Source organism: Clupea harengus, unplaced genomic scaffold (genome assembly GCF_900700415.2).
Source record: "Clupea harengus unplaced genomic scaffold, Ch_v2.0.2, whole genome shotgun sequence".
Lineage (NCBI taxonomy): Eukaryota > Metazoa > Chordata > Actinopteri > Clupeiformes > Clupeidae > Clupea > Clupea harengus.
The window spans coordinates 1-25,000 of NW_024880313.1; the positions used below are offsets into that span (position 1 = coordinate 1).

At 41.3% G+C, this 25,000-nt stretch overlaps 2 protein-coding genes across 6 annotated transcripts; one reads left to right on the forward strand and one right to left on the reverse strand.

Moving 5' to 3' along the window:
- Window positions 1–661: 661 nt before the first annotated feature.
- On the reverse strand, window positions 662–11,466 carry rgs20 (regulator of G protein signaling 20). 3 transcript variants are annotated; one of them, XM_042706550.1, is made up of 5 exons: window positions 11,012–11,466; window positions 4,963–5,126; window positions 4,333–4,395; window positions 3,400–3,634; window positions 662–3,288 (listed from the first exon to the last, which is right to left on the reverse strand). In XM_042706550.1, the coding sequence occupies exons 1-5, from the start codon at window positions 11,198–11,200 to the stop codon at window positions 3,100–3,102; spliced, it is 840 nt and encodes a 279-aa protein (XP_042562484.1). In that variant the 5' UTR covers window positions 11,201–11,466; the 3' UTR covers window positions 662–3,099. The 3 variants fall into 3 exon arrangements, with proteins under 3 accessions (XP_042562484.1, XP_042562483.1, XP_042562485.1); XM_042706549.1 differs by having other exon boundaries at window positions 4,333–4,407; window positions 11,012–11,465; XM_042706551.1 differs by having other exon boundaries at window positions 4,333–4,407; window positions 6,821–11,103.
- Window positions 11,467–13,322: 1,856 nt separating this feature from the next.
- Window positions 13,323–24,418, forward strand: LOC122131853 (V-type proton ATPase subunit H-like). Of its 3 annotated transcripts, none has more exons than XM_042706552.1 (9): window positions 13,323–13,441; window positions 13,923–14,063; window positions 15,734–15,833; window positions 16,646–16,735; window positions 18,085–18,198; window positions 21,338–21,442; window positions 22,223–22,336; window positions 23,313–23,410; window positions 24,005–24,418. In XM_042706552.1, exons 2-9 carry the CDS (start codon window positions 13,960–13,962, stop codon window positions 24,261–24,263), a joined length of 984 nt encoding a protein of 327 aa, XP_042562486.1. In that variant the 5' UTR covers window positions 13,323–13,441; window positions 13,923–13,959; the 3' UTR covers window positions 24,264–24,418. The 3 variants fall into 3 exon arrangements, with proteins under 3 accessions (XP_042562486.1, XP_042562487.1, XP_042562488.1); XM_042706553.1 differs by having other exon boundaries at window positions 22,223–22,276; window positions 24,005–24,413; XM_042706554.1 differs by lacking the exon at window positions 22,223–22,336 and having other exon boundaries at window positions 24,005–24,413.
- Window positions 24,419–25,000: the final 582 nt, after the last annotated feature.

Genomic DNA, 25,000 nt, shown 5'->3' on the forward strand with positions numbered 1-25,000 from the left:
CACGCTATTCCACAAGCTGTCATCATACTGTGGGCTGTTACAAGGCATTATGTTTCCAGGTACCTGGAACACCTGGAGCTCATTGTCCAACTTTTCAAATTTTAAAGGTTTAAGATTATGCTGTTTGCAGCTATAATTACATGTGAAATCAGTGTGTTTAGTATATGACTTAGTGAATGAACACCGCCCACTACTGTGCATAACACTGAGCTCCCGCAATGCATTTTGTGGTGGAAATATCCGTGCAGGTAAAATGCTTTCTGTGTTCAAATGCTCATTTATATGCATGCTAGTGGGCTCTAATGCAATGTAATGCTGAGATGGGACCCTTGGGACACCATTAACATTGTGTTCATGGGTGAAAGAACCACCCAGAAAGAGAGCAATAGAACAATGGTTGTGACCTGCTGATGTCTGAGATCTGTTCCGGCAAAATTCTAGAGGAAAGTGTCTGATGTTTTCCCCTCCACATTACATTTCCCTGAGATGGCAGGTTAGCATACCAAGAGAAACCAGACAAACATCTACTGTACTTGGGCAAAAGTAATACTTGGTAGTGTCACAAAAGGTCACTGATATAGTTCACATACCACAGTTTTATGTTAAAGTCCTTAATTGGGATTCAGCACCACATTTCTAGGGAGTATTAAAGAAACAAATGTAAAATCATTGTGCTTTATTTTATCTTCAAGAATCCAAAATGCCCACAAATCATTGTTTATGTTGGTTTGACAAAAATGAAAATAAAGAAAAAAAAAAACATAAATATTCACTGTAAACATTGATGTTATTCACCATATTGTAAACTCAAGTAACACATTTTTTTTTTTTTTTACAACAAACAGAAAGAAAAATGAACACAAAATTATAGGCAGTATCACTCCAAACCATTGGCTTAGATTGAGGTTTATCTGCATGGTGAATCCATCAGCTCAAATTGCACATAAAGTAAATTTACCCCAAGACAAGAAGTACCACCATGAAGTTCATATTTGTTGACAGACAACTGGTTTCAATCAACCTGCTTCATGAATTGTCCTGAGCTCTGATATTACATAAATACAATGATATATTAAAATACCTCTTAGCTTATTACCTGTTGATGTAAAAAATGTACTGAGTTAAAAAACTAAATAAATAATCAATTAAATAAAGAAATAAACATATCAACTACTTTATTTCAGTCAATATGCAGGACAAATCACTTAGTACATTGATTGAAGGCCCAGAGTCCATCCACAGGATCTGTCCAAGAAATGGAAGCACTTTGGTTAAAGAGGGACAAAGTAAACAGGCCAGTGGCATGAACTTGGTTTGGGCCCTGAGATCAAGGACATTTGGAGTCGCAACAATAATGCCAGGGTTGCTCATATTGCTAACCTTCAAAGAGGGGCATGTGATTCAATTACCAATCAGCTTGCTTGCATTTAACATAGCTGTCACAGCTCTGCACTCCCAGTCACACCTATGGTCTTCCATATAAGTACAAGTACAAGTATATATGAGAAGGAAGGTGTGTGAAATCCTGAAGACCTCCTGTGAACTACAGCCTACAGTTGGGGTCTTGTGCCCAACTATTCATTACATGTAACAGTGCAGATCCTTACATGCAATGGACAAACCAGCAAAGGGGGGTATGCTATGACCTGATGAATCATCTCTTACCTTCCCTCAAATGCTCTGGATGTAAGGCCCAGCACCTTAGAAATGGGTGCTTCCAAATTTTAGTCAGATCCTGCACATGACAAGGTTTGAACCACCTATTGCCATGAATGTGACGTCAGAAAATGTTATATCAAGGCACTTCCTCTAATGAGGTTCTTGTCTTTTAGTGACGTGTACGCCAGGCAACAACGTAATTAATCTACCACTAAAATTAGCACTGAAAAAAAACCACACTAATACTTAACAGTGGCATGAATGGAAAGGAATGATATCCATAGTAATAATAGCCAGTGCTAGTTTGGTCTCAGAACTCAAGGAAGGCTCACTTGATCTGTAAGTAGGAGAGTATCTTAAAAAAACACTGCCCTCCTAGCTTTGACTCCTGGTCACATCAAACTATTTCCTTCTTCTCCAACACAACAATAGCACTCAAACAAAGTCCACCACAGAGATCATCCAATCCATATGATAAAAAATACTGAGTGGTTTCTGATGATGTTGACAAAATAATCCATATATGAACATGAATGTGTGATTACCTTTGCATTCCATTGTCTACCACTTTCTGCCATTTACTTGGTTGATTCTCAAAATACTGTAGAATTTGGTGACATCTCCTCCGGGCACCTCAGGGATCATGGTCACCTTAATATGTCAATTTCAACACTTTCTGTTAAGATCAAGCCATGCTTACAGATAGCAAATAGTGAAATAGGCAAACACAGAAGAGGATGCAAGGTAGTCTACAGACACAGTACCCCAAAAGAGCTGCCTATGGATAGACTGTCGCCTTAAATAGAGCTTTGATTCTCATACACACTACACACATCTTGGCACTTCCATGTGCCCACAGTTCCCTTCCTTTTTAAATTATACTGTATAACAAGAAGAAATTCTAACAATTCTTCACATATTAAAATTTTCATAAAGATATAGAACTATATATATATGGCCCGGACAGGGCATTACATTTTCTCCTTTGAACAATAATACAAACTAAATATTTGATCGATTAACAATAAATAAGGAGTTGAACACCCACACCCCACCCCATACACACACACACACACACACACACACACACACACACACACACACACACACACACACACACACACACACACACACACACACACACACACACACACACACACACAAACAGCATAAATGCCCCTTGTCCCCATCCAAGCTGATCTGTAGCAGTACATGTTGTGGCGAGCCCTCGAGAGGTTTGAGACATGTTTTTTAATCCAGAAGCTTGGAGACCTGAGTGTGTTTTCCTTTCAGGTGCACATCAGTTTAGCATTAAATCCCTGGAAGGAACCCGCTGAAGGTCTTCTGAAATATACCCTAAAGTTTCTCTAAGAAATGTTACCAACAACAAGAAGACCAGAATAAAAGGGAAGGGGCAAAATCAACAATGATCACAGAGACCTAAGATTCTGGCGACTGCTCAGCAAGTGTATTGAGCAGGTTTTTGTAGAATGGGGAGCTCAAGAAGCGAGGATATGAGTCTCTTTGCATTAGCGTGTAGATCTGTAGCTGAGCATCATCAAAGGTATGCAAGTTGGGTTCCAGCATGTTGCGATTAATCACATCTCGAACTCGCGAGTCAAGGCTCACCTAGGGGAGAGGGAAATGAATCAGAACATCTCAGAAATGGAAAGCAGATAGTTAACCAAAGACATGTGCAGATATTCATAAGGAAATGGAGACTAAACTAAATACGCACACCTCTTTGGGTGAGAGGATGGAGATATAATCCTCATAGATAAGTCGGGCCTTCTCCTCGATGGCGCCCTTGTTGGTCTCCTTGATGAACTCATCACAAGCAAGCCAAAAGAGCATGTTCTCCTCGCTGAATTCTGTTCGCAGAAATTGCCGGAATGCGCTCCTCCCAGCAGGGCAGCACATCAGCTTGTCAAAAGACTGGCCCCATGAGCGTGCCTCCTCCACAGTGGGCTTTGGGCTGTCAGGGCAACAGGGTATTTCAAGGATTTTAGTCCCTGCTGAGGAGCTAATAATAATTTTGAGTCTAATGGTTTTAATTCCACTTACTGCATGTCTACATATGTTACACTGCCTGGCAAGTAAGTGTAAGAACCAGTTTGATTATTCTTTATTACTTCTCAACCAACAACAGTGAAGGAAATTGACTAACACACATATGTGCAGGACAATAAATATATATCGTATGTGTACTGGGCAAAGTGTTCTCATACTGACATTACATGGATGGCTATGTAGATGGCTGTGTGCACATCCGGTTGTTCGTTAGATCTGGTATTAGTGTGAATGTGCATGCGTTAGTGTGAATGTGCATGCGTTGGTGTGAATGTGCATTAGTTGGTGTGAATGTGCATGCATTAGTTGGTGTGTTTGAGGGAGAGAGATGGAGAGGACGGATGTTTTATGGATGTGCACAGGAGTGAGATTCTGTCTATGTGTAAAAGTGCCTTAAAATAGACAGGTGTGTGAAGGTTGATTGTTGATGTGGATGTGTGTGTGTGTGTGTGTGTGTGTGTGTGTGTGTGTGTGTGTGTGTGTGTGTGTGTGTGTGTGTGTGTGTGTGTGTGTGTGTGTGTGTGTGTGACAGAGAGAGGGAGAGAGAGAGAGAGAGAGAGAGAAACAGAGCATTAACGTAAGTTATTGATGGAACACACTGACCTCTCCTCACAGTTATAGGAGTCATAGGAGTCTCGGCGGTTCTTTCCCTCCTTGTCTTCATTCCTAACAGTGAGACTGCAAGGTGGTAAACAGATCATGATCCTAACACACTTTGTTCCATACAAAACATGAAGGGCATCAGGCAGAGACTGTGGGTTGAACAGGCTGACACAGTCAGTTTAGGAATTGTACTGTCTGATGGGCTTGGTTTGGTGATTTTTACTGAATGGTGCGCACTGAATTTAATTATGTAAAAGATTAATTGTACCTCTACCAGAAGATATCCCACTTAGCATAAAGTTAACAATGAGTAGTTATAACTTTGGGAGATTCATATACAACAGCACCATTGGTTGACTGGGAAATGTCCCGTGTTTCCTTTACAGAGAAAGGAAAAAGAGATCCTGAGAGCTTGTTCTCTGCAGATATGGCTGATTCATTTTGAAGTTAAATGTAAGCACACTGAACCTCAATCCTAGAGACAAAACTCCTCAGTCCTTGGCTGTACCTAGCAGAGGCCATTTGGGACTGGGTTCAACTCAGGGTTGAGTGACATACTGCAGAAATGGAGTAGGTGAAGTGACCTGGTGGGCCGACAAAAGGAGAAGGAATGAGTGAATGAGCGCCTACCACGAGCAGCTGCAGCAGCAGCACCAGCAGAAGCAGCATGCGTTGGAGCCTCGGTTGCCCTGGTCTGGCTGCTCCTGCTGTGACGGTGCAGTGCCACCCGCCAGCGGCTCCTGTTGCACCGACATCTGCCTCTTTCGCATCTCCATCCGCTCTGAACCCATGGGCTGTGACAGGAGAGGCACCACTCGTTCATAATAATAATAATAATAATAATATAATAATAATACCTTAGTCTTATATAGCGCTGAGGAGAGGAGAGACACCACTCGTTCATAATAATTTCTAAGTACCCAAAGACGCTTTATGGGACGCCTCTCTCAACCAACGTGCAGTAGCCACAGTCATGACATGACACGTAAGGGTTTTCTGAATGTTGCACTACATCACAACACCTATGAATGCATTAAAATCCACAGGGCAAATGTACTGTTATTTCACAACATCTAAGGGGAGCTGATTGAGTTCATGTATGTTACGCAAAAGTTGATTAACTGCGTTCAGCTGAAACTGAGTATCGTGTTCAAGCTTGCCCCTAAGAACTTCAACATGTTCAGGCATGGCATCTGCATGTTTTGAAGACATAACATCACACTGCATCAGTCTCGATTACATTTGTGGAGTATACTGTAGTAGATTGAATTGCAGTTGGAATTGTGTGAAAATATGAATTTCTTCATCATCCCACTGAAAGTGATTGGGGCACAACCTTCTTACAATGCACATAGAGTAATGAGCTTAACCTTTCCACCTGCCAAACAACTTACTAACATAAATCCTTACATATTGCAAAGTACTTTTGATTTCTCAATTTTGCTATTTCAGGTCAGTAAAGTATACAAATATTACACACACACATACACATGCACACACAGGCCAGATGGTTTGGCCCCTAGCTTCAATGTGGCTGATCTATTGCCATTTGTATGTTACTACAATGCCCATGAGCATTTACTCTAGCTTATAGATAGCAATTGCAATGTTCATATAAAATGAACTACTATTAAACAGCGTCCAGTAGCCTACAGTACACTTCACCATTATGCATATTATAGCCTTGATATTTTAAGTTACACGTTTCATAAAGTACGGTAACCAAAGAAATTATCATGCTCATTTAAATAAATAGCAGGCTCAAGGAAAGCATTGAGATAATGAGGATTATTATCAGTTGATACAAATAGAGTTACTTTTCCACATTAAGCAATGCGGCTTTCAGCCCATGTGTAGTACTAGCTGTTCCTGTAATGAAAACCGATCCAAGGCAAGATGTATTTCATATGGCGAGGGCGCAAAAGGGCGCAGCAGGCATTCAACTGCGGTAGCATCAAAGTATCAAAGCCATCCAGATCACATGAAATCATTAATCCCTCCATGAAATACCACATACCCTTTGGCAAAGCGACGTTTAAACTTCTCCCCATTCCTATTTTGAAGAGACGTTTATGTTCGAGGCGTAATAGTAAATACCTATAAGCAGTCATACAATACCAACATTGCTCATGTACGAGGATGAAAAATGGGAGATTCCCACATTGGAAATTACTAGTGATTACGCCACACATAATGACACATAGGCTAACTACAGAGGAGGACAGCTGTAGTAAATCACATGTAGTATTATCTAAAGAAAAACGGAATTATATAACGTTATTGACACATATTCTTAATTCAGAAAGTGCCAGGATGAAGAGCGACTACTGCTTCATCGCCTTGGACTACCACCAAAAAGACATTTCGGTTAGAGCCACCATGTACCTCAATCCTGACATGCCGCTTTGTTTTCATTTAAATAGATGCTATTCCAAATGTTAATCACAAAATCTCCGCTAAGGTTACACAAGTTCATTCCAATACTTACAATTTCACCATGTATGCCCAGAGACAAGATGTAATTCTTTGCCTTTATTACATCCGTTGGTATAAGGATTTTTAAGACCGGCTGCTCAGTGTCAATGCGCATGCGTTTTCTTTGCAAGTTGTGGCAGCCAGTGTAAGCGTAAAACCTCTGAATGTCACAGATTTCTCATGCGCTTATAACCATTCCCCCGCATTTCTCGGCTGCACGACGCGCTAAAACCCACGTCTTCATTACAGGGATAAGTAAGCGCTGTCCTTGCATTTGTCTAGAATGTCAAACCATTAACGTTAATATGGAAATGTCTACAATAAAAAAGGATTTAGTGTCTTTCTACCAGGACAATGCTGCAATAGTAAATCATCAACCCCCCCACCCACCAAATCAGCGTTATAAACTGAGCAGGTTTGATTGTTTGATGAAACTGGAATATTGTGTGAAACTGAATTAATACTTTCTCTTTGGGATGTAGATGCATGACGACGGCGACTGTATAATGGGTTCGAAGGGGTACATCAGCGGGGGAATAGCAACGGGAACGCTCCCCCGCCCTTTACTACAATCTCACGGGAGTTCCCCTGTCTGTTGTGATGCAAGGATTTCCCTTTACGAAGACGTGAAAACACTACACAAATACCCTAGGTGCAACGGATATATGGACAAAATCAATGGGGTATCACTATAGAAGGATAGGATAAATCATTCAGTTGTTTAAAGTCCAGTGTATCCCCTATATATACCTACGTCCTCAACATTTTAGAACACTTTGAGCATTTCCTCATGTTGCGTAAAGCTGCTGTCATACTGGCACCGCGCATAGGCAGCAATCATAAACTGGAGGCCGCGGGGCGCGTTTGGCATTGTTTGATTCCATCAGTGTGCAAATCGAATCACCAAAAAACATTTAATACCACTTTTCATATAAATTTTCGCATTAATCGTAATAAAATTATAATTGTGGGGGCAAAACATAGAGTAAGCAGATTTGGGTAACGGTGGTTACCCACTCAAAACACTAAATACATGCGTGTCAAAGGTTCCAGTTGCACAACGTAGGCCTATTAATTAGATCATAAAGTTGCAGTTTGTTTTTGCAGTATTCGCATTAGTAAGGCATATGTAGCCTTACATGTAAATATGTTTTAGATAAACATATAGATATTTCTGTAATGTAATGACCGACACGCGTCTGTTTTCATTATGTTCCTCATAGAAAGCAACATCATCTGGCTTTGCGGGCCTATACACTAGATGGCAGTGTAGTGTCATAGTAGTTTATTAAGATGTAATAATTTGATTGGCAGTCTTCTGCTGACATGGTGGTGGTAATACATCTTCATGAGATCAGTGACGTCAAAAAAAAAATACAGAAATTGCTCAAAGCAAATGTAGCCCACCCTGGCAGGCCACTGAAACCTTACTCTTCTTTCATTTTAAACAAACAAACTATTGTTAATCTTTCCGTGTTTGTTTTCCTGGTTCCAAAACGATAAAGAAATTCAAGTCATGTCGAAAAGAAACTAATTATATGGAGTAGGACTGGGGCCTAGCCTACGTGCGAATATCCAGAAATAGACCTGCAGTAGGCCTATACCATGCCTGTTGAACTGAATCAATTGGCTTAAGCCTTCATTCCTATAAAGCACATTAAATACAACACTGGTATTCAGTAAATACAGAAACAATAAAGTTGTTGTAAATAACTGGCACTGCGTGTTACTGTTTGGTTAGGCCTAGCTTGGATTATGATGCTTACTCATCTGAATCTTCCACAAGAAGTATCCTATTTCCACAAGCTTGACAATTGTCAAGAGGCAAAAATAGCTACCACAAATACCACCACCTAAGCTTGGATAAACTATTTACAAAAATATAATGAAAAAATTGTTTCTATATCGGTCTGGTAAATATCTTTATATAAAATATAACATATCTTGCATCTGCAAAATATTGTAACGTGCAAGGGGTTAGCGAAGCTTTTGCATTGCGTAGGGTAAGAGATGCTCGGTAATCCCAGCATGCTATGCAGTTGCGGAGTTGTTAGGGAACGGGAAAGTGTTTTAAATTAGAATCATGTGTTTCATGCCTCCCTTTTGTGTCCAGTGTTAGTGTGTGTGAATGTTAATGCCATGTGCCATTTAATGAACAGTCGTGTTTCCTCAATTGGGCCAAACCCAGACAACCTTAGTGCGTGGCCGGGCCTGCTGTGTCCCCTTTGTCATTGTCATATCCGGGGCTTGATCGTGCCCTCTCCAGGTTTCCTTGGGGCTTGCAGCCAGGGCATTTCGGCTCTCGGGCTTGGGTGCTTGAGGCGTGTCAAGGTGAAATGCAGGGTTAGCAGAATCAGGTAAGAGAGTTTCAGCGCCAGAAGTTAACTAGTCAGTATCAAATAACCTAAACGCTACCAAATTACTGCGGAATTAGGTCTTTGTTTAATATTTGGCCTAATAAAAATGTGCAGTGGTAGTTTGATCAACACGATTGGAAGGGTCAGCTGGCCAGCCACTGGGGGAGCACTGCTTCGGCAGCTCGACCAGCGGAGCTTTGCCAACAGTGCCAGAGATAAACTGTTCGCCCGCCACCAGAAAACAAAACACAGCCTGGGCACCCAGAGTGGAAATGCAGTCATATATGACCTCCTTGTTCACGCTGCAGGCACCCTGGTTAACCTGAGTGACGTTTTCAATGCCATTCGCCAATCTGGTCTATGTCTGCACCCGTGTCATCTGTTCTGGAGAGAGACATCTTTCCTAGGCTATGTTGTAGGCACACCGGGGGGGTCCACGACCCAGCAAAGATAGCTGCTGTGAGACTGGCCCACTCCCTGCAATGTCAGCACCTACTACCGGTGCTTCGTCAGAGACTTCACCATCATCGCCAGCTCACTGCGACTGACACAGAAGGGGCAACTATTCCAGTGGAGTGAGGACTGCATTGCTGCCTTCGCTCGACTCACGGGTCAGCGCTCATCGAGGCTTTTGTTTCCAAACCCACAGCGACTGTTCATCCTAGACACCGCTGCTAGCAACTTGGGTCTCCTTGCAGTGCTGTCCCAGGAGGTGAGCAGCTCGTCGCCTACTAAAGGCGTTCGTTCATCCGACCAGATAAGAACTACTTCATCACCCATCGAGAGCTGCTGGCTGTCAGCCTGGGAATTTACCACTTTTAGAGCCTACCTCAGCAAAAGGCAGTTTCTCCTGCGCACTGATCATGCTTCTCTCAACTTCGAAGAGTCGGCAGGACAGCTGGCTCAGTGATGAGAGACTCTGTTGGACTACGACTTCAATATTCGCCACTGAGCCGGCCGTCTTTACGCCAACGCAGGTGCTCTGTTCCAACAGCATTATTAGGAGGACAGGTGCTGGCATTGTCAGTGCATCGAGGACCAGGATGCAGCGACTCCAGTGGTGGCGGTTCTGCGCCTCTCCAGGCAACAGTGACAGCAGTCTCTGGGCTCCAGCAGCAGCAGTCAGCAGTGGATGGAAATTCATTGACCCCCAGCAGTTTAAATGAGACCAGGGCCAATTGTGAATTGCTACGTCATCATGGACTACTTTACTAAGTGGCCACAGGCGTATTATATGGGGTCCCCGACCAGATTGCTGCCCCTACCGCTAAGCGCCTGGTCAGAAAAATGTTCTGGACTTTGTGTATAAGGTGTGACTGGTGAAATGGAAGAAATTGGTGGTTCTCCACTGTGACCAGCTCACACCCTACTGACCCAACCGTCAGGTACACACTACACAGAGACTGAGGCTTCGCCTCCTACCCTGCCTACTAGGCTTTCTCAGCGGCAGCTTCCCCAACACTTGCGGGACTTTGTTCCAAATACTTGGGTTGTTGGGGACAAGTTGTAATCAAGTCAGACGAGAAATCTCCCTTGTTACTATAAAGCTTGAAATGTCCAGCAGTATTTCAAAACAACAGCACCCTCACTCTTTAAAAGTTTTGAACAGAGTCAAAGTTTTGTCTGCTCCTTGTTCATGTTATCTGAGAATATGCTCACATTTGTCACATAGCAACAAGTGAAAATAACCAAAGTAATTCATTCCTCTTGGGGAAAAAATCATGGTCAACAAAAAAACAAGTACACTATGTTCTTAAATTAACCAATTCTATAACTGGCATTGTAAACACTGACTTTTACTGGCAGCCTTAGATGTCTATTTCCTGACATATTTCTTTTGATCGTACCTGAAAGGACAGATCCTCTTCATTTTCATGCTCATGGCTTCCTTGAGCTGAGTAGCCTTCATCGCGCCAACAGGATAGGACTATTTGCTGTATCCGACCACACATCAGAGAGGGAGCACGTGGAACCCTTAGCCGCAGCAAACAAGAAGGCCTAAATGCCCAGCGTCTGAAAATCCTAGTGCACAGCATGTCCTATTGGACACTGTCTCATTCTCTCTTTCTCTTTCTCGATCCTCTCTAGTATTCTAGACAACATGTTTTCCAACAGCCCCATACTGCTTCAGTACTTGCTGTTGTCTCCCAATGCCAGGTCATGATGCAGGAAAATGGAGACGACACCGACGGAAAAAACAAACTGTGTCTACAGTGGAGAGGGCAGGGGAGGATTATCGCCATGCTCCCATTCAGTCAAAGGCTGATCCCACTGTGGTTTATAGCATCTCACTAGCTTAGAGCAGATTAAGAGAGAAGGCTTGCGTATTTGTGTGCATGCGTATCAGATGAATCTCTGTGTGTATGTGATTCTGTGTAGAGACAGAAGAAGAGAGTGAGAAAGAAAGATTGGAGTCTTGAGGCACATCTGGGCAACTGTAATTTCTTAATAATAACGTGGCTAAATTGATGAGAGAAAATCCAAGGTCACAGTTAAATAATCACCAGGGGACAAATTAGGCTAGGGCTGTTCATTGTCAGCAGGGGACGTTCATCCACCACATCCATCTTCAACAATTGCTGTGACTAGTATGAAGCTGTAGTAGAGTATATAAACTGTAGCTATTTGCGAACATCAGAAGTTTAAAAAATGAACTGCATTTATCAGTGGGTAATATGGACACCTGCTTTTGTTTTGTAATGTAAATTAGTCTGATATTCTGGCTAAAAATGTTGATTTAGCTAAATTCTGTTTAATATTAACGCAAGATCGTTAGTGTCAGGTTGTGTTAAATCTTGACAGGTAGCTAACTTTTACATTATGCTGACTGGCAAGCTCAAGTTTAACCGTCAAGCTAGCTAGCGTGGTTTTAGGAAGAATATCAGAGCATAAGTATGAGTATAAGTATGATCTTTTCCCAGTTATAACTTAATTAATTAATATCTGTATTTTAATGTTGTGGAATATAAATGAATGCCATTTCAATGTAATTATTAAAAAATCCTGTCCATTCATAATCATTCATTTTAATTAATATTTCCTCCTTTTTCAGTAGCCAATAGCCTACACCTATTATTGATACTGATACGGAGAGTGCACTTACAGATGGTTTTATTGTCATCAGCAGTAGTTTTGCACAGTGCCACATGCAGGGGTTATATCAACCATACTCTAACGTTTAAAATTGTTTCAATGATATTTAAAAGTAAAATTTGTGTGATTTTTGATTCAAATAGGTAATATGATATGCTATTGGTTCCAGAGTAAAGTGTGATGTGCAAATATATCATTTGGACCATACCTATCATTACAGCTGGATTGGATCCTTAGATTGAGAACTCAAGACGCACAGTCTCACAGTCAACTGTGTTATCATTGATAAGGATCCAACATACAGACTTTGCCAGTAACAAATAAACAACAATCACACTACTACCTCCCTTGTGAAAACTGAGTTGATAACTATCAAGTTTAAAAAAGTTGGCTTGGTGAGGTGATGAATTGCATTTCAAACAGATTATGCAGGTATCCTACAGAGTTAAGTTTCTGAATATCCTGGCATTTGTCAGAACAAAATGCAGGTAAATGCAGATCCAAGAAGACTAAAAACTAATGGACCTCAGTGAACCTCCAGCTTTTCTGATTACATTAGTTTGATGCAAATGTTACCTAAAATTTGAGTGACCATGTCGGCCTATTGTATTGTAACAGCACTGCGACCATGTATGCATAGCGTACTAAAAAACGACTATGCACATGTGACAAGTGACATTAGACTGCACCTCCATAGAGCTGCACCTTTACGTCACGCCTACCCGAGCTGTAAACCTAAAATACCCCTCTCAACCCGACTAGAAAAGAGGCCTTGGTGGTGCGTGACAGCGTGATCATGAACACAGATATTTTGAAACTTAGCATTTCGACTAGAGCCGTTTATATGTACAGGTCTGATTCAGATGGGAATGACTGCATAAAGAGGGAGTGATTTGGGGTGGGGGAATGAATTCGTTCGCGCTGGCCATTTTCATTGATCACGTGACCGTGGTACACTTATTATAGTTATTATTATAGATTATAGTTTTCTTCCGTGCAGAAAGTGCTACACTGGGTGATTTACGGTGAGCGGTGTAGCCCCAGGCCAATACATATTGTGCAGCACTTTTACCCAGTGCATCACTGAAACGACCAGTCGAATACGGCAACTCACTCTCACATGTTTTTGTCACATGATCATAGTCGTGACGTACTGTTTCAGACTGTCAGCTGAGAGGCAGCAGGTAAGGAACCAGTGTGTTGTCGTGTAAAACCTCTTTTTCAATTACAATATATGTAACTTATCTTTTCCTCCTTATACGAGTTTAGGTTTAGGGGTTAGGACACTCTAATATGAGTCGAAACCAGAGCCATTTCGCTTGATAGGGTTAGTTCGCTGTTTACACTAGCTAGCCTGCGCTTACTACACTATGCTATGTTGCCTCACATTAAGTAGCATTGGCTCTTTTTCTAGATTTTGGGGCAACGGTTATATTCTATCAAGTATTTTACCTGACATTCAGTCAAGTAGTGAGTACAAGTATGCACGTTTTTGTTCAATGTCCTTGTCACAACTTAAACAGTGGTTGTAAGAAGGGATATTCAAAGCTTGTCATTGCTTGCTAGCTATACCAAGCTAGCAAATGTAAGAGAGATTAACGGTAGGTGTCTTTCCAGAGAACGACTGTTCTTACTATTGTTTTGTTAAACCATTTCTTGGTTTAGGTGTTTTGGATCAAACTCTGACTACTATAAGTTCAAAATGGACATCCGAGGGGCTGTAGATGCTGCAGTTCCTACGAACATCATTGCAGCGAAAGCGGCCGAAGTGCGCGCTAACAAGGTCAACTGGCAGTCCTATCTCCAGTAAGTTGGAAATCCAAATAGTAAATATAACTTTCCTAATGCTTCAGTAATCTTGTTTGTAAAATCATTTAGACTTTGGGAATTTGTAATGTCCATGTGCCTGATCATGTTGAGCAGAAATATAGGCGATGTAACTAGCCTACGTCATGTGCCACAGTTCCCCATTAGGCTAGCTATTTGTACATATAATATCTATCTACTACAGTTAAGAAACACTGTAGGCTTCATCAGACTTATTTTCGTCTTGTATGTTGGTTACGTTTACCGAAATCAGTGTGTGTTTTATAGTATTAAGTGGCTTAGAAGATGTTTTACATCTTAAACATCAGTCTCTCAGATGATATGCATTCTTTACATCTGCCTGCACATTTGTCTTGTAATACTGTAGTGTGGTTTACATTTTGACTTTACTCACAAAGTATGCCAGACATTTGTAGTGATGGTGCTATGGTTACTCAATCATCCACTTCAATTAGGATCTGCATGTGAAAATCCAGACTCAGTTTAAGTTAAGTTATTACAGTATAGAAAGAACATAGTGAACAAAGCTTGGTTGACATTCTAACTCGACTTAGATAACATCCTCTTTTGCATTAACAGTGGAAAATATAGAAGGCTGTTATTTGCTCTGTGTCTACAACACTGGAATTTTTGAATTTTCAACAGCGACACACATAGCCAGCTGTGGGCTAGTGGGTTTTTAAACTTCCTCATTTCTCTTAAAATTAGAAGCTCTCTCCCTTCCTTGATTTAAAACTCCAAGCTGAAACATGGAATCGTGTTTGCAATCATGAATTGAAAACATGCTCATCGTTACATTTGTTGAAGTGATACTCCTCAAAATGCACCGCTCACTGTTCAGAGAGGCTGTGCACACCTGATATTAACATGTCTTTGATGATTCAATCACAAGTGGACAGCCCTAAGTGCGTCAGTTCACGACTGCCTTTAGAATGTGTCTCCACATGGATCTCACTTCCCTGCTCTGAATGCAGATTTTCATTTCCATTTGCAAAGACCTCCCCCCCTCCACCAACTTCATTCACTGTGCCCTCTTGCGCTAAAAGAAACCCTCAAAGAATTTTCATATTGACATGGAAAAACATCTAGCATAAGAAAAAAAAAAAACTGACATGCATATTACATAACAATACAACATGAAGATTGACTAAAAAGAACATTAAGGTTAGCCTAATAGGCGTATCACCTTGGGCCCAATGTAGTCAGATGATATGACAACCGTTTACACTAAATTAATAGCACTTACAGCACTAATCTGTATATAGGTTTTCTACGCTTCTGTTTACTGAATAAAGGCTGATGGTGTGATTTTCTGATATTCAAGCACTTTGATGTTCAAATGAAATCTGGATTACTGTTAACCTTGTTTTTTCTTCTCGTGAAACTGCTGATGTCTTTGTAGCTGCAGTTAGATAACATTAGTTTAGGATTTTATTTTTTCTAACTAGCTAGCTCATCTTACATCTCAATTTGATTAAACATTAAAAGAGACGCTACTGGATTTTTGTTTGTGTTTTCTCACCCTATGAGTCCCTAAGACGCACAGGAGAGTGCTAAGAGCTACTTAGAGCTGTCAACTTTTGATCGGATCACCCAAGAAGCATGTTGATGCCAGTTGTAAACAGGGCCTGTGATATGTGTTCTCTCAGGGGCCAGATGATTTCAGGGGAAGACTGTGAATTCATCAAGAAGTTTGAGGTGGCTGTCTCTGAGGAGAAACAGGCTATACTCACCAATGAAGGCCATCAGGTAAAACTGAGGCACAGTACAACACAAGGTTCTTAAGTAATGTTAATGTTTTTTGTGCCTGACTTGGGAGGTTTCACATTTAAAAAAAGAAGAAAGCTTCTTCCACTTCATGTCAATGCAAAAAGTTGGACAAGAGAAAGGAATTTGATTCCAGTTGCGGTCTGTAGTGCCTTGAAAGTGCACTCCGGTCACTTTCTGGCTCACTTGTCCCTTTTGGAGTCATTATATCCCATACTCTTACAAGTTGTGCTTTCTTGCTTTTTGTGCATTTTGGTGCTGAAAATGTTATGTAGGGAATTATACCATTGAAATAGATTTTTTTTTTAAATAAACGTACAACCCCATGAATACCAACAACCTCTGATTTTAGTTTTCTCTGAGAATATAAAGAATATCTTTGTGGGCTTATTTGTAGTCATTAATCAAATCCTCTCCCTGTATACCACATAACGCTATGGTTGCTGTGTCTGCTGTACATCTGTAGTGCCAGCTGGGCTGTTGTTGGTGTTTTGTTTTTGCATGCTTTTTTAAGGTACTTAGCTCGCTAGTTTTAGACCAAAACTCCATAACACTGCTTTAGGTATTCAAGGAGGCCATGGCTTACAGCACCTTAAAACTAATCAGTTAAGATACACAACTTTCCCCCATGTTTTTGTGTCTCTCTCTCTCTCTTCTGTGCTCACTTCGACATGGCATACAAATGGCATCTATGCTTTTTACTTTAAAGTTTGCTGATACATTATTGTTGCGAATGCTGACAACTTGAGTTTGTTCCCTGTTCTTGGATTGATTCAGTTTGTTTTGATGTCTAGTGTGCAAAAACGTTCCTGAACCTCATGGCCCATATCTCAAAGGAACAGACGGTCCAGTACATCCTAACACTGATCGATGATACTCTGCAGGTAGGTTAAATGACGTGTGTATGTATGTATGCATGCTGTGAATGCTGTAAATGTGTGTGTGTGTGTATATTACTTGTCTTGTCCTGTCTTGGTTTTGCACTGGTTCTAGTGGAATTCGGAAGGCTCACCTCTTTCCATGAAAATCTGCAGTGTAATTGGTGACATACTGGTGTGTGTGTGTGTGTGTGTGTGTGTGTGTGTGTGTGTGTGTGTGTGTGTGTGTGTGTGTGTGATCCTCTCTCGGGTGCTGTTTGGCACAACTCTGTGAGGGTGGTACATGTAACCTAGTAACTGGTAACATGTCGGCACAAAGGCAGAGACGCTATGAGAATCATGCTGAACCATTTTCTGTGGCTGGTTTGAAAATCTACAGCAGTTAACTGTAACTGTCATGAGTGGCAGATCAGAATATGCTGCTGGGCTGAAATAATGGTTTATTTGTTGAACCTCAGGGGACATGGCTATTAAATGGCCAAACTAATTACAAGGCTTATGAAAATCTGAGAAGGGAATAGGAAAATGAATTTGAAAGAAGTTGTAGCCTCCAGCAGATTGCATTGTAAGGAGCCACATAATGTTTAGGGAATGGTTCTCAATTGTCATTATTTTTTAGGATGTACAAATTGATCAACTTTTAAAAGTTAATTAGCAGGTCACTAAGATAAGGGTTTGTACTCAAGGTGTCCTGTAGGAAATGTTACTGCAGTGTGAGATGAGATAAAACTGTTTGGAATGATGATGGGTTGCTAAAGAAAGTTCAGCGTAGGTGTTTACTGTGTTGAATGTAACAGCCATGTGTTTACTTTACCATTTAACATTTCAGATGTGACCAACTCAAATGTGCTCTGCAGCAGAAATGTTCTGACACACCTAGTCATGAATGTTATGTCATAAGCAGGCGATCTAGGCTAGCCTGGTATCTCGGTTCTATATCTCATCTTAGTTTCGGCTGGAGTTATTATCTGAAAACCATCAGTTGTGAAGGCCTGCAGTTTTGACAAACCAACCATTTGGGTTGGTGACTAGGTTAGGTGATTAAAGAGTGAAGGCTTTTTCAGCTAACGGAGTTGCCACATTGAAGTTTGAATGGCTTAGGGCTTTCTTGAGAGAAAAGATGATGGGACTCATCTTCCTCCCGTTTCAAGTAAGGTTGGTTTACTGGCTGTGTAAGTACTGTAGGTTTAACCTCATCCTGCCAGTTTCAATCTCAGAATTGCAGTTCTCTTATGAGAGCTATGGACTCATCCTGTAAGATGGCTTTTTGGTATCGGCCATAAGTGTTGTCCAAGGATAAACGGTCTTCCTGCTGTTTTCTAACTTTAGCATGCATCTTCTCTGCTAAATCTTAGGAAAACCATCAGCGGGTGAACATCTTCTTTGATTATGCCAAGAAGACCAAGAACACTGCCTGGTCCTATTTTCTTCCCATGTTGAATCGCCAGGATCTCTTCACTGTTCACATGGTGAGTGCTTAGCATTTAGGTTCACATGGTGAGTGGTTTTCCTTTTGGTAGATCATTAAAGCCTTTTGTCAAATTGCAGAGGTAACATTCTTGAAACAGAAGATTGATTTTTTTTTTGTCCCTCATGCCTCTCTCTCATGCACTTCTTCTGGTGTCTGCTCGTCCTGCCATCACCCTTCATATCATTGTTTCCTCCTTTACTACCAGAACACTTATGGGCGCTCATGATGGCTGAAAACAAACTGAATTAAACATAAAGACACTTTCTATGAACATCCTCTCCAGTCTAGGGCACCATGCTCTGTACAAGCAAAGGGCCGCTGTGCCATCCTGGCACTAATTAAGTGTGGTTCCCTGCCAGGCAGATAGTGTTGCAGGTGTGGTGAGGGACTCTTTGAGGTGACCTACTGCAACATTGTGTTGAAGATGACATCCGGGCAGAGGGGTTTGTGCAAGTCCTAATTGAGGCCCATAGTGATCTACATCTGAGCTATGTAAATGTCATGCAGTCAGAGCCTGTCCAGGCAGCACGTCGCCAGCTCTGAGTCCATGTAGCCTCAAGAGAGGACGATTTTCAAGGGCAAACAGCATGCAGATAGTTTTCTGCAACGGTGCAAATAGACACCATCGGTCCGGCAGTTTTTGCCCGCTTAATTAAATGGAATTAATCTCTGGTATGCAGAGTGTCATCTGCCCAGAGACGGAGCGGTCCTGCCCATGCAGGGGTGGGAGAGTAGAGGGAATACAAATGGGATGGCTGCAGATTTGCACACTGCTCACTTCCAGGCGTAAATCCACAGCGGGGATGTTACACACTAATAATACAGCTAAGGGACACTTTAGATCCCAAATATCCCAAGGCTCAAACTCAGGAGGGAGGTAAGACTGGCTGGATGCCTTCATGAAAATCCAGCTTAAATATCCCCGTTAGACAAAGACGTCATTAAAATGAAAGACTCCAGCAGTCAGCAGTCCAGTTTACAAAGTCCAGTGAGAAAAGCATGTATACTAATAATCAGCAACAATATTGCTTTATTTGAATAAACATTTGTGGCCATATTTACGAAAGGGTGTGAAGCCTGCATTTTACTGGTTAGTGTTTAAGCCCTAAACACCTGTTAAACATGGCTTGTATGTGTGCAGCTGTTTAGCTGGCCATGTCTAACTTGGCTCATCGCACAAAATGAATCACCCGCTGCATGGGCCCTTATTCTATTGGCTTAGCCAGATCTGTACGTTGTGGCCACATTATAGCCAGTCTGATAGAGCTATGGTCTTTGTGGTAGTCACATGCCTTGAATGCCTTGGATGTATTGGATGTTCCTAAAAGTAAAATAGGGTGTAGATTTGTTGAAACAAAAGCTACTCATAGTCGCTGTACCAGAAAGACTATCATCAGCCAAGCAATACAGTTCCACAGAGTTCTCATTACTTTCAAACAACCGTCTGAAAGGTCCCACAATAATCACGTTACGAAGACCCCTCATGCTGCCTTCGATTCTTTATACTGAACTAAACAGAGGCGGCATACTGATGCCCCAGTGTGTCTGTTTCCATAGCAAACCGGTGTTGCAGAATCAGAGGTGTGACATTTAACATAGCATCTAGCTTCATCTATAATGCCACACCACTTCGAACTCAGGTATTCCCAACTCACCAGATTGCACTATAATAGCACTTGAAGACATAGTTCTGACTCAGAAACTCTGAGAAAAACTATCTTCGGATTCCGTGAGGAGCGCCATTTAATCAATTTGACCTTCTAACAGAGTCTAACAAAGACCTTATAGCCAACAGATAGAAGGATAATCCATTGAGGAGTCATCACCACATTATTGTGTTTGAATTTGACTTGAACACATTAAAGTCGGAGCTGGGAAATATGTTGGACTTTCTGAATTCCGAGTTGTCTCGAATGTGCCTTAACAATGCATTGAAAATAAACTATCCTCCTTTCATACTTAGCAATGTTCAAACTCAAGCAAAGTTGGTGTGCATAATGTTCAAAATGTTAATGCTTACAGGGCTCAACGTTAAGTTTAAAAAGTAGTAAACTTTAAAAAGGTCATTCTGAGATCTTTGCTGTGATTAATGACTAAGTGAGAATGGCAATTCGTTATCGATTACAGAGTGTTTTAAATTGTTTTAAATTGTATCGTATTTCATGTGTAAAAGAGACTGAAGTTTGAATGTTTTTCATAAAAGCTTCAGTTGATTGCTCACATAACAATTTGTAAGCTCAATGAATTTTGTATGATGTATCTATATAACAGCCTAAGATGGTTAAGTTACCTGTTGTTTGTGATTAATGGCTATAATGCATATACTACACATCCAATATACTGCGATAAACAAGTGTTACGACTCACACACATTTTGTGAGTCCAAGTTTGTGTGGAGCAGCACGCATCAATTTTGACAAGTTGGGATCAGTATTGTGAATCAAATAGTGGCATAGGCAATAGTTTTACGATAGCCTTCTAATATTAGATGTAAAATGCAGTGCAGTGGGTCTTAAACGATATTCAGATATCACATTATTTCATTTTATTCATGAATATCATAAAAATACAGTAAAAATGTGATTGCTGCAGGGGGCAACCAGGAGAAATGAAATGGCTGGCACTCTTCTCAGTTTGGTTGCCGATGGCAACCGAGCAACGGTTAATGTCGTTGTTAGTTTGACAACACCTGCTTCGTTTTGGGAAGTTGCTGCATCACACCACTGTTCCGCCATGCCAGCTGTCCCTTTTACACAGACATCGTTCTGCCTCGTGTGGCTCCCTCCACTGCCGGCTCAGAGGCGGAACAACAGCGACCCGCCATTCTGCCTCCGTACCTTTTCCGTACCACAGAATGGCGAGGCAGAATAACGGCGCAATATTCCCACCTGGAAAACAATGTCTAAAAGCCTTCTAATGAGCACATATAGCTGTCACATGTTTAGCTGTGAATAATTTTATGCAAGAAACAAAATGGATGTCATGTTTCTTCTCTCTTAAGGATAGATGCGCACAAGTCCCCTACTCATCACAAAGTGAAAGATTTAAAGTGCTGGAGTAGCCCAAATAGTTTTTGTTGTTGTTTGTTTGTTTTGTTTGTTTCATTGGCCTTGTGTTTTTGTTTATTTCTATCTTAGGCTGCAAGGATCATTGCCAAGCTGGCAGCCTGGGGAAGAGATCTGATGGAAGGCAGTGACTTAAACTATTACTTCAACTGGATCAAGACTCAGCTAAGTTCACAGGTACAATATACGACTTTGATTTATCAAATGTTATGTGATTTTATTTTATACCAGCCACCTGGATATTTATCTGGCTCACCTAGATTTATTCCTTTCCCCAGAAATCAATTCTTTAGTCAATTTAAATGATGTTACCTCTTTGTGATGAGTTGAAGCACTTTCTGTGCCAAACATTGAAAGGATGTGTCCTAAAAGAACACGAGGACCTTTTAAACTTACTTGTGTTTAGAAACCGACAGCTCTTTAGAGCTCACCTTGAACAGTTTCTTTCTCCTGAGTCAGCCTCTGTGGGAGAGCCCAGACACACTGCTGACTCTTTTATAACTACAGCCAGAGCCTTTAGATCAAACCTTCGAGTATCACAATCTCCTTTGCACAATTTTCAGGACTGTGTCGATGGCCTCAAAGAAGCCTCAAAACAAGTGTCTGCATCTCACTTGAAACCAATCACGCTGTCACTGTCTGTGTACTGTATATGTGAAGGTTGTCTTTTTTTGTGTTGGGAGACATTTGTGTGAAATGATGTGTGATTAGGGACATTGGTTCCAAATTTCATGTCTGAATACTATGTGCGAGGGCTGGAGACTGGGTAAGTATAATAAAGAATGTTTGCTAAATGAATTACTCTTACAGCCAACCTTGGACTTAATCCCAGTCTTTTAAACTGATTACATAAAATTGCACCAAAATGTGTCCTCTCCAGGGCCTGCTGAGGATGGGCAATAGCTTTTTAGGGGGGGAAAAAAATCTTTCTTTCTTTTTTTAAATCTTTTCCGCTAGAAACTACATGGTACAGGTCCAGACACAGGAACAGGAACCATCTCCCCTAGTGAAGTGAGTAACTGCTCGGAGGCCTCAAGATGGCAGACAGGCCTCTGTGTGCCGGGATCGCCTGTAAGATCTCAAGGAGCAAGTCTATCTGTTTCCTCTTCTGAGAAATGCTGCATTAACATTCACTCTCTCCAACTTGTCATTCTGTTATCTTTCCTGCTTGACTTCCTCTCACAGAAGAGTTACTAAAGCACTTGTTTCCTCTTCTTTTACTCTGCAACAGTGACCCATGCTGGCTCTCTATATGCTTGAAGCATTTGACTATGGCAAAGGAACTGACAAAACAACATTAGTTTATACTATTAATACTTGTTCTGCTAGATATTTGACGCTCTTTTGCATACTAGGCCCACTTGTATTACCACGGTGCTTCTATCGCATGAGGGGAACAAAGGAAGCACCGCACCATAAAGAGACATATATCATTCATTCACATCTGCCACATACCCATCTGCTAGTTTTTATATTTTGCGAAATTGCTCCCGTTTCATCACATCACTCGAGGTGTTTTTCTTACGCTGCTAATAGTGTAAGTCACATACTCCACGCCTCTCAAGAGACTTACTGAGCAGTACTTCACCATCTGTGCTTCTGTTTTTGGTTTTTCCTTGAACACGCTCTAGGATTTCACCCATGTTTTTGTTTCATCATCTTCCACTCCACTGCTAACAGATTACTTGGGTCCTCTCTCCTTCTTCCGACTCTCAGCTACCCACCTGCTAATCCTCTCTAATAATAATGTTTCTCTTAGCATTTCATAGGGGCCTGTGCTTTCTCTGTGCTGTGCTGTGGACTGCTTTCTCTGCTGTAGCATGTGTTTTCTGTGTTAAGCTCCCGGGGATTGTTTGCACGCTCACCAGTTTAATGCACTCCCAGTGGATGCAGTTTGCATCAGGTTCTTTGTTCTTGCAGCTGTGTCCTTTTGGATATTGATAGTTTTCACAAATGTTAGCTTGGTTGAACTGTGGCTGACGGCTCTTGTACGCCTCACTCAAGTGTCGTCCCCCCCGCTCACTGTATGTTTGTGTTCTGTCCTTAGAGCTCCCAGTATGTTCAGTGCGTTGCTGGGTGTCTTCAGTTGATGTTGAGGGTTAACGAGTACAGATTTGCGTGGGTTGAAGCTGATGGTGTTAACTGGTGAGTTATAATGTATGATTAATTCATAAATCCTTCTACACAAGTACGATATTAATGGTTTTGCGTATCTGTACTTATATATACTTACATAAATGAGCTATTAGAATTCTCTTAGATTTGTGACAAATCAGTAGTGCAGTCATTTATATATATATATATATATATATATATAAAATCATATGAATTAAACATGTTGCAGTTATGATAGTCATCCTTTTTAATTGCTTGAATTAATTATCCACTTATTCAGAGTTGCTACTGAATAAACAAATACTTTTCGGCATACCTAGTTGAAATGAAAGTTGAAATGAAAGACCTAGTGAAAGAGAACATAACATCATTAGAATCCATTGAAGTGTGCAGAGTCAAGGCTTCGCCTCTGCACCCCCAAGAAGAACCCAAGGTTTTGTTAAGTTTCATTTTCAGTAGGTTCTGAAACAGTTACTAGAGGTTTCTTGTTGGATTGCAGCTGTTTTGAAAATGACCTCTCATGCTACCATGTAGTGTTATTTAAACATGAGCGGCGTCCTATTTAAAGTAAACGTCTGGAGATATTTCCCATCGGTCAGCGCTCTGCTCTTTCCCTTTCTACAGCATTACAGCGGTACTGAGCAACAAGTGTGGCTTCCAGCTGCAGTACCAGATGATCTTCTGCGTATGGCTGCTAGCCTTCAGCCCTCAGCTTTGCGAGCAGCTTCGCCGCTACAACGTGGTGCCCGCCCTCTCCGACATCCTCCAGGAGTCTGTCAAGGAGAAGGTGACGCGCATCATTCTGGCCGCTTTCAGGGTAGGTGGGACAGTCCTCGTCCATCTCTGCGTGTCCACTTACTACAAACAAACATGGCATCCCTGACTTTATATGGTGGCCTCATGTTTTTGTGGCACAGTATAAATTAAAACAAATTATCTTAGGAAAACAAAGATGCGATTGAAAATGTGAATTATTGTGTGAAAATAGTTTGATTCAAGAAATATCTGTATGGCAAAATGAAGGACAAAACAACACCATCAGCTGAAAACAGGCATAACCTGAGCTTTGCCCATAGGCCCAATCATTTTCACAGATTTTAAAATAGCCTATTCCGTTTCCTATCGGCTAAATCTGCTCTAGTCCATCTTAATAAATACTCCCCACATTCTCAAGACTTGAGGCTAAGCTTACCAACAGTTTTCCATTTTCTATTGTAATCTGTAATTTTCGATGTGGGTCACAAAAACATCACCTTTAGCAATGTTGATGGAGAGTGCTCATATGGAACACATTATGCACTGTGTGAGTTCACTGCTGCAGGCCCTAAAGCTCTCTTTGTTGAGGGGCTGTTGAATGTACTTTGTTGCAGTTGGCGACCCTACTAAACATAAAAATGGTACGCTTTGTCCTATAAGCTGTGGTTGGGGACGAAAGGGGGAGAGAACTGCAGGTATTGGAAAGTGGTATTCTTCACACCTCCAGATGAGAGCAGCTTATGAAACATGAAAGTGACGTCATTACCGCTACCGCGCAGTACGTAGTCGTTTCGACTGGTCAACCACGTTTGTGTGGTTGAGTCATCATCGTCATCATTATGCCCAATGATTGTATATAGGGGT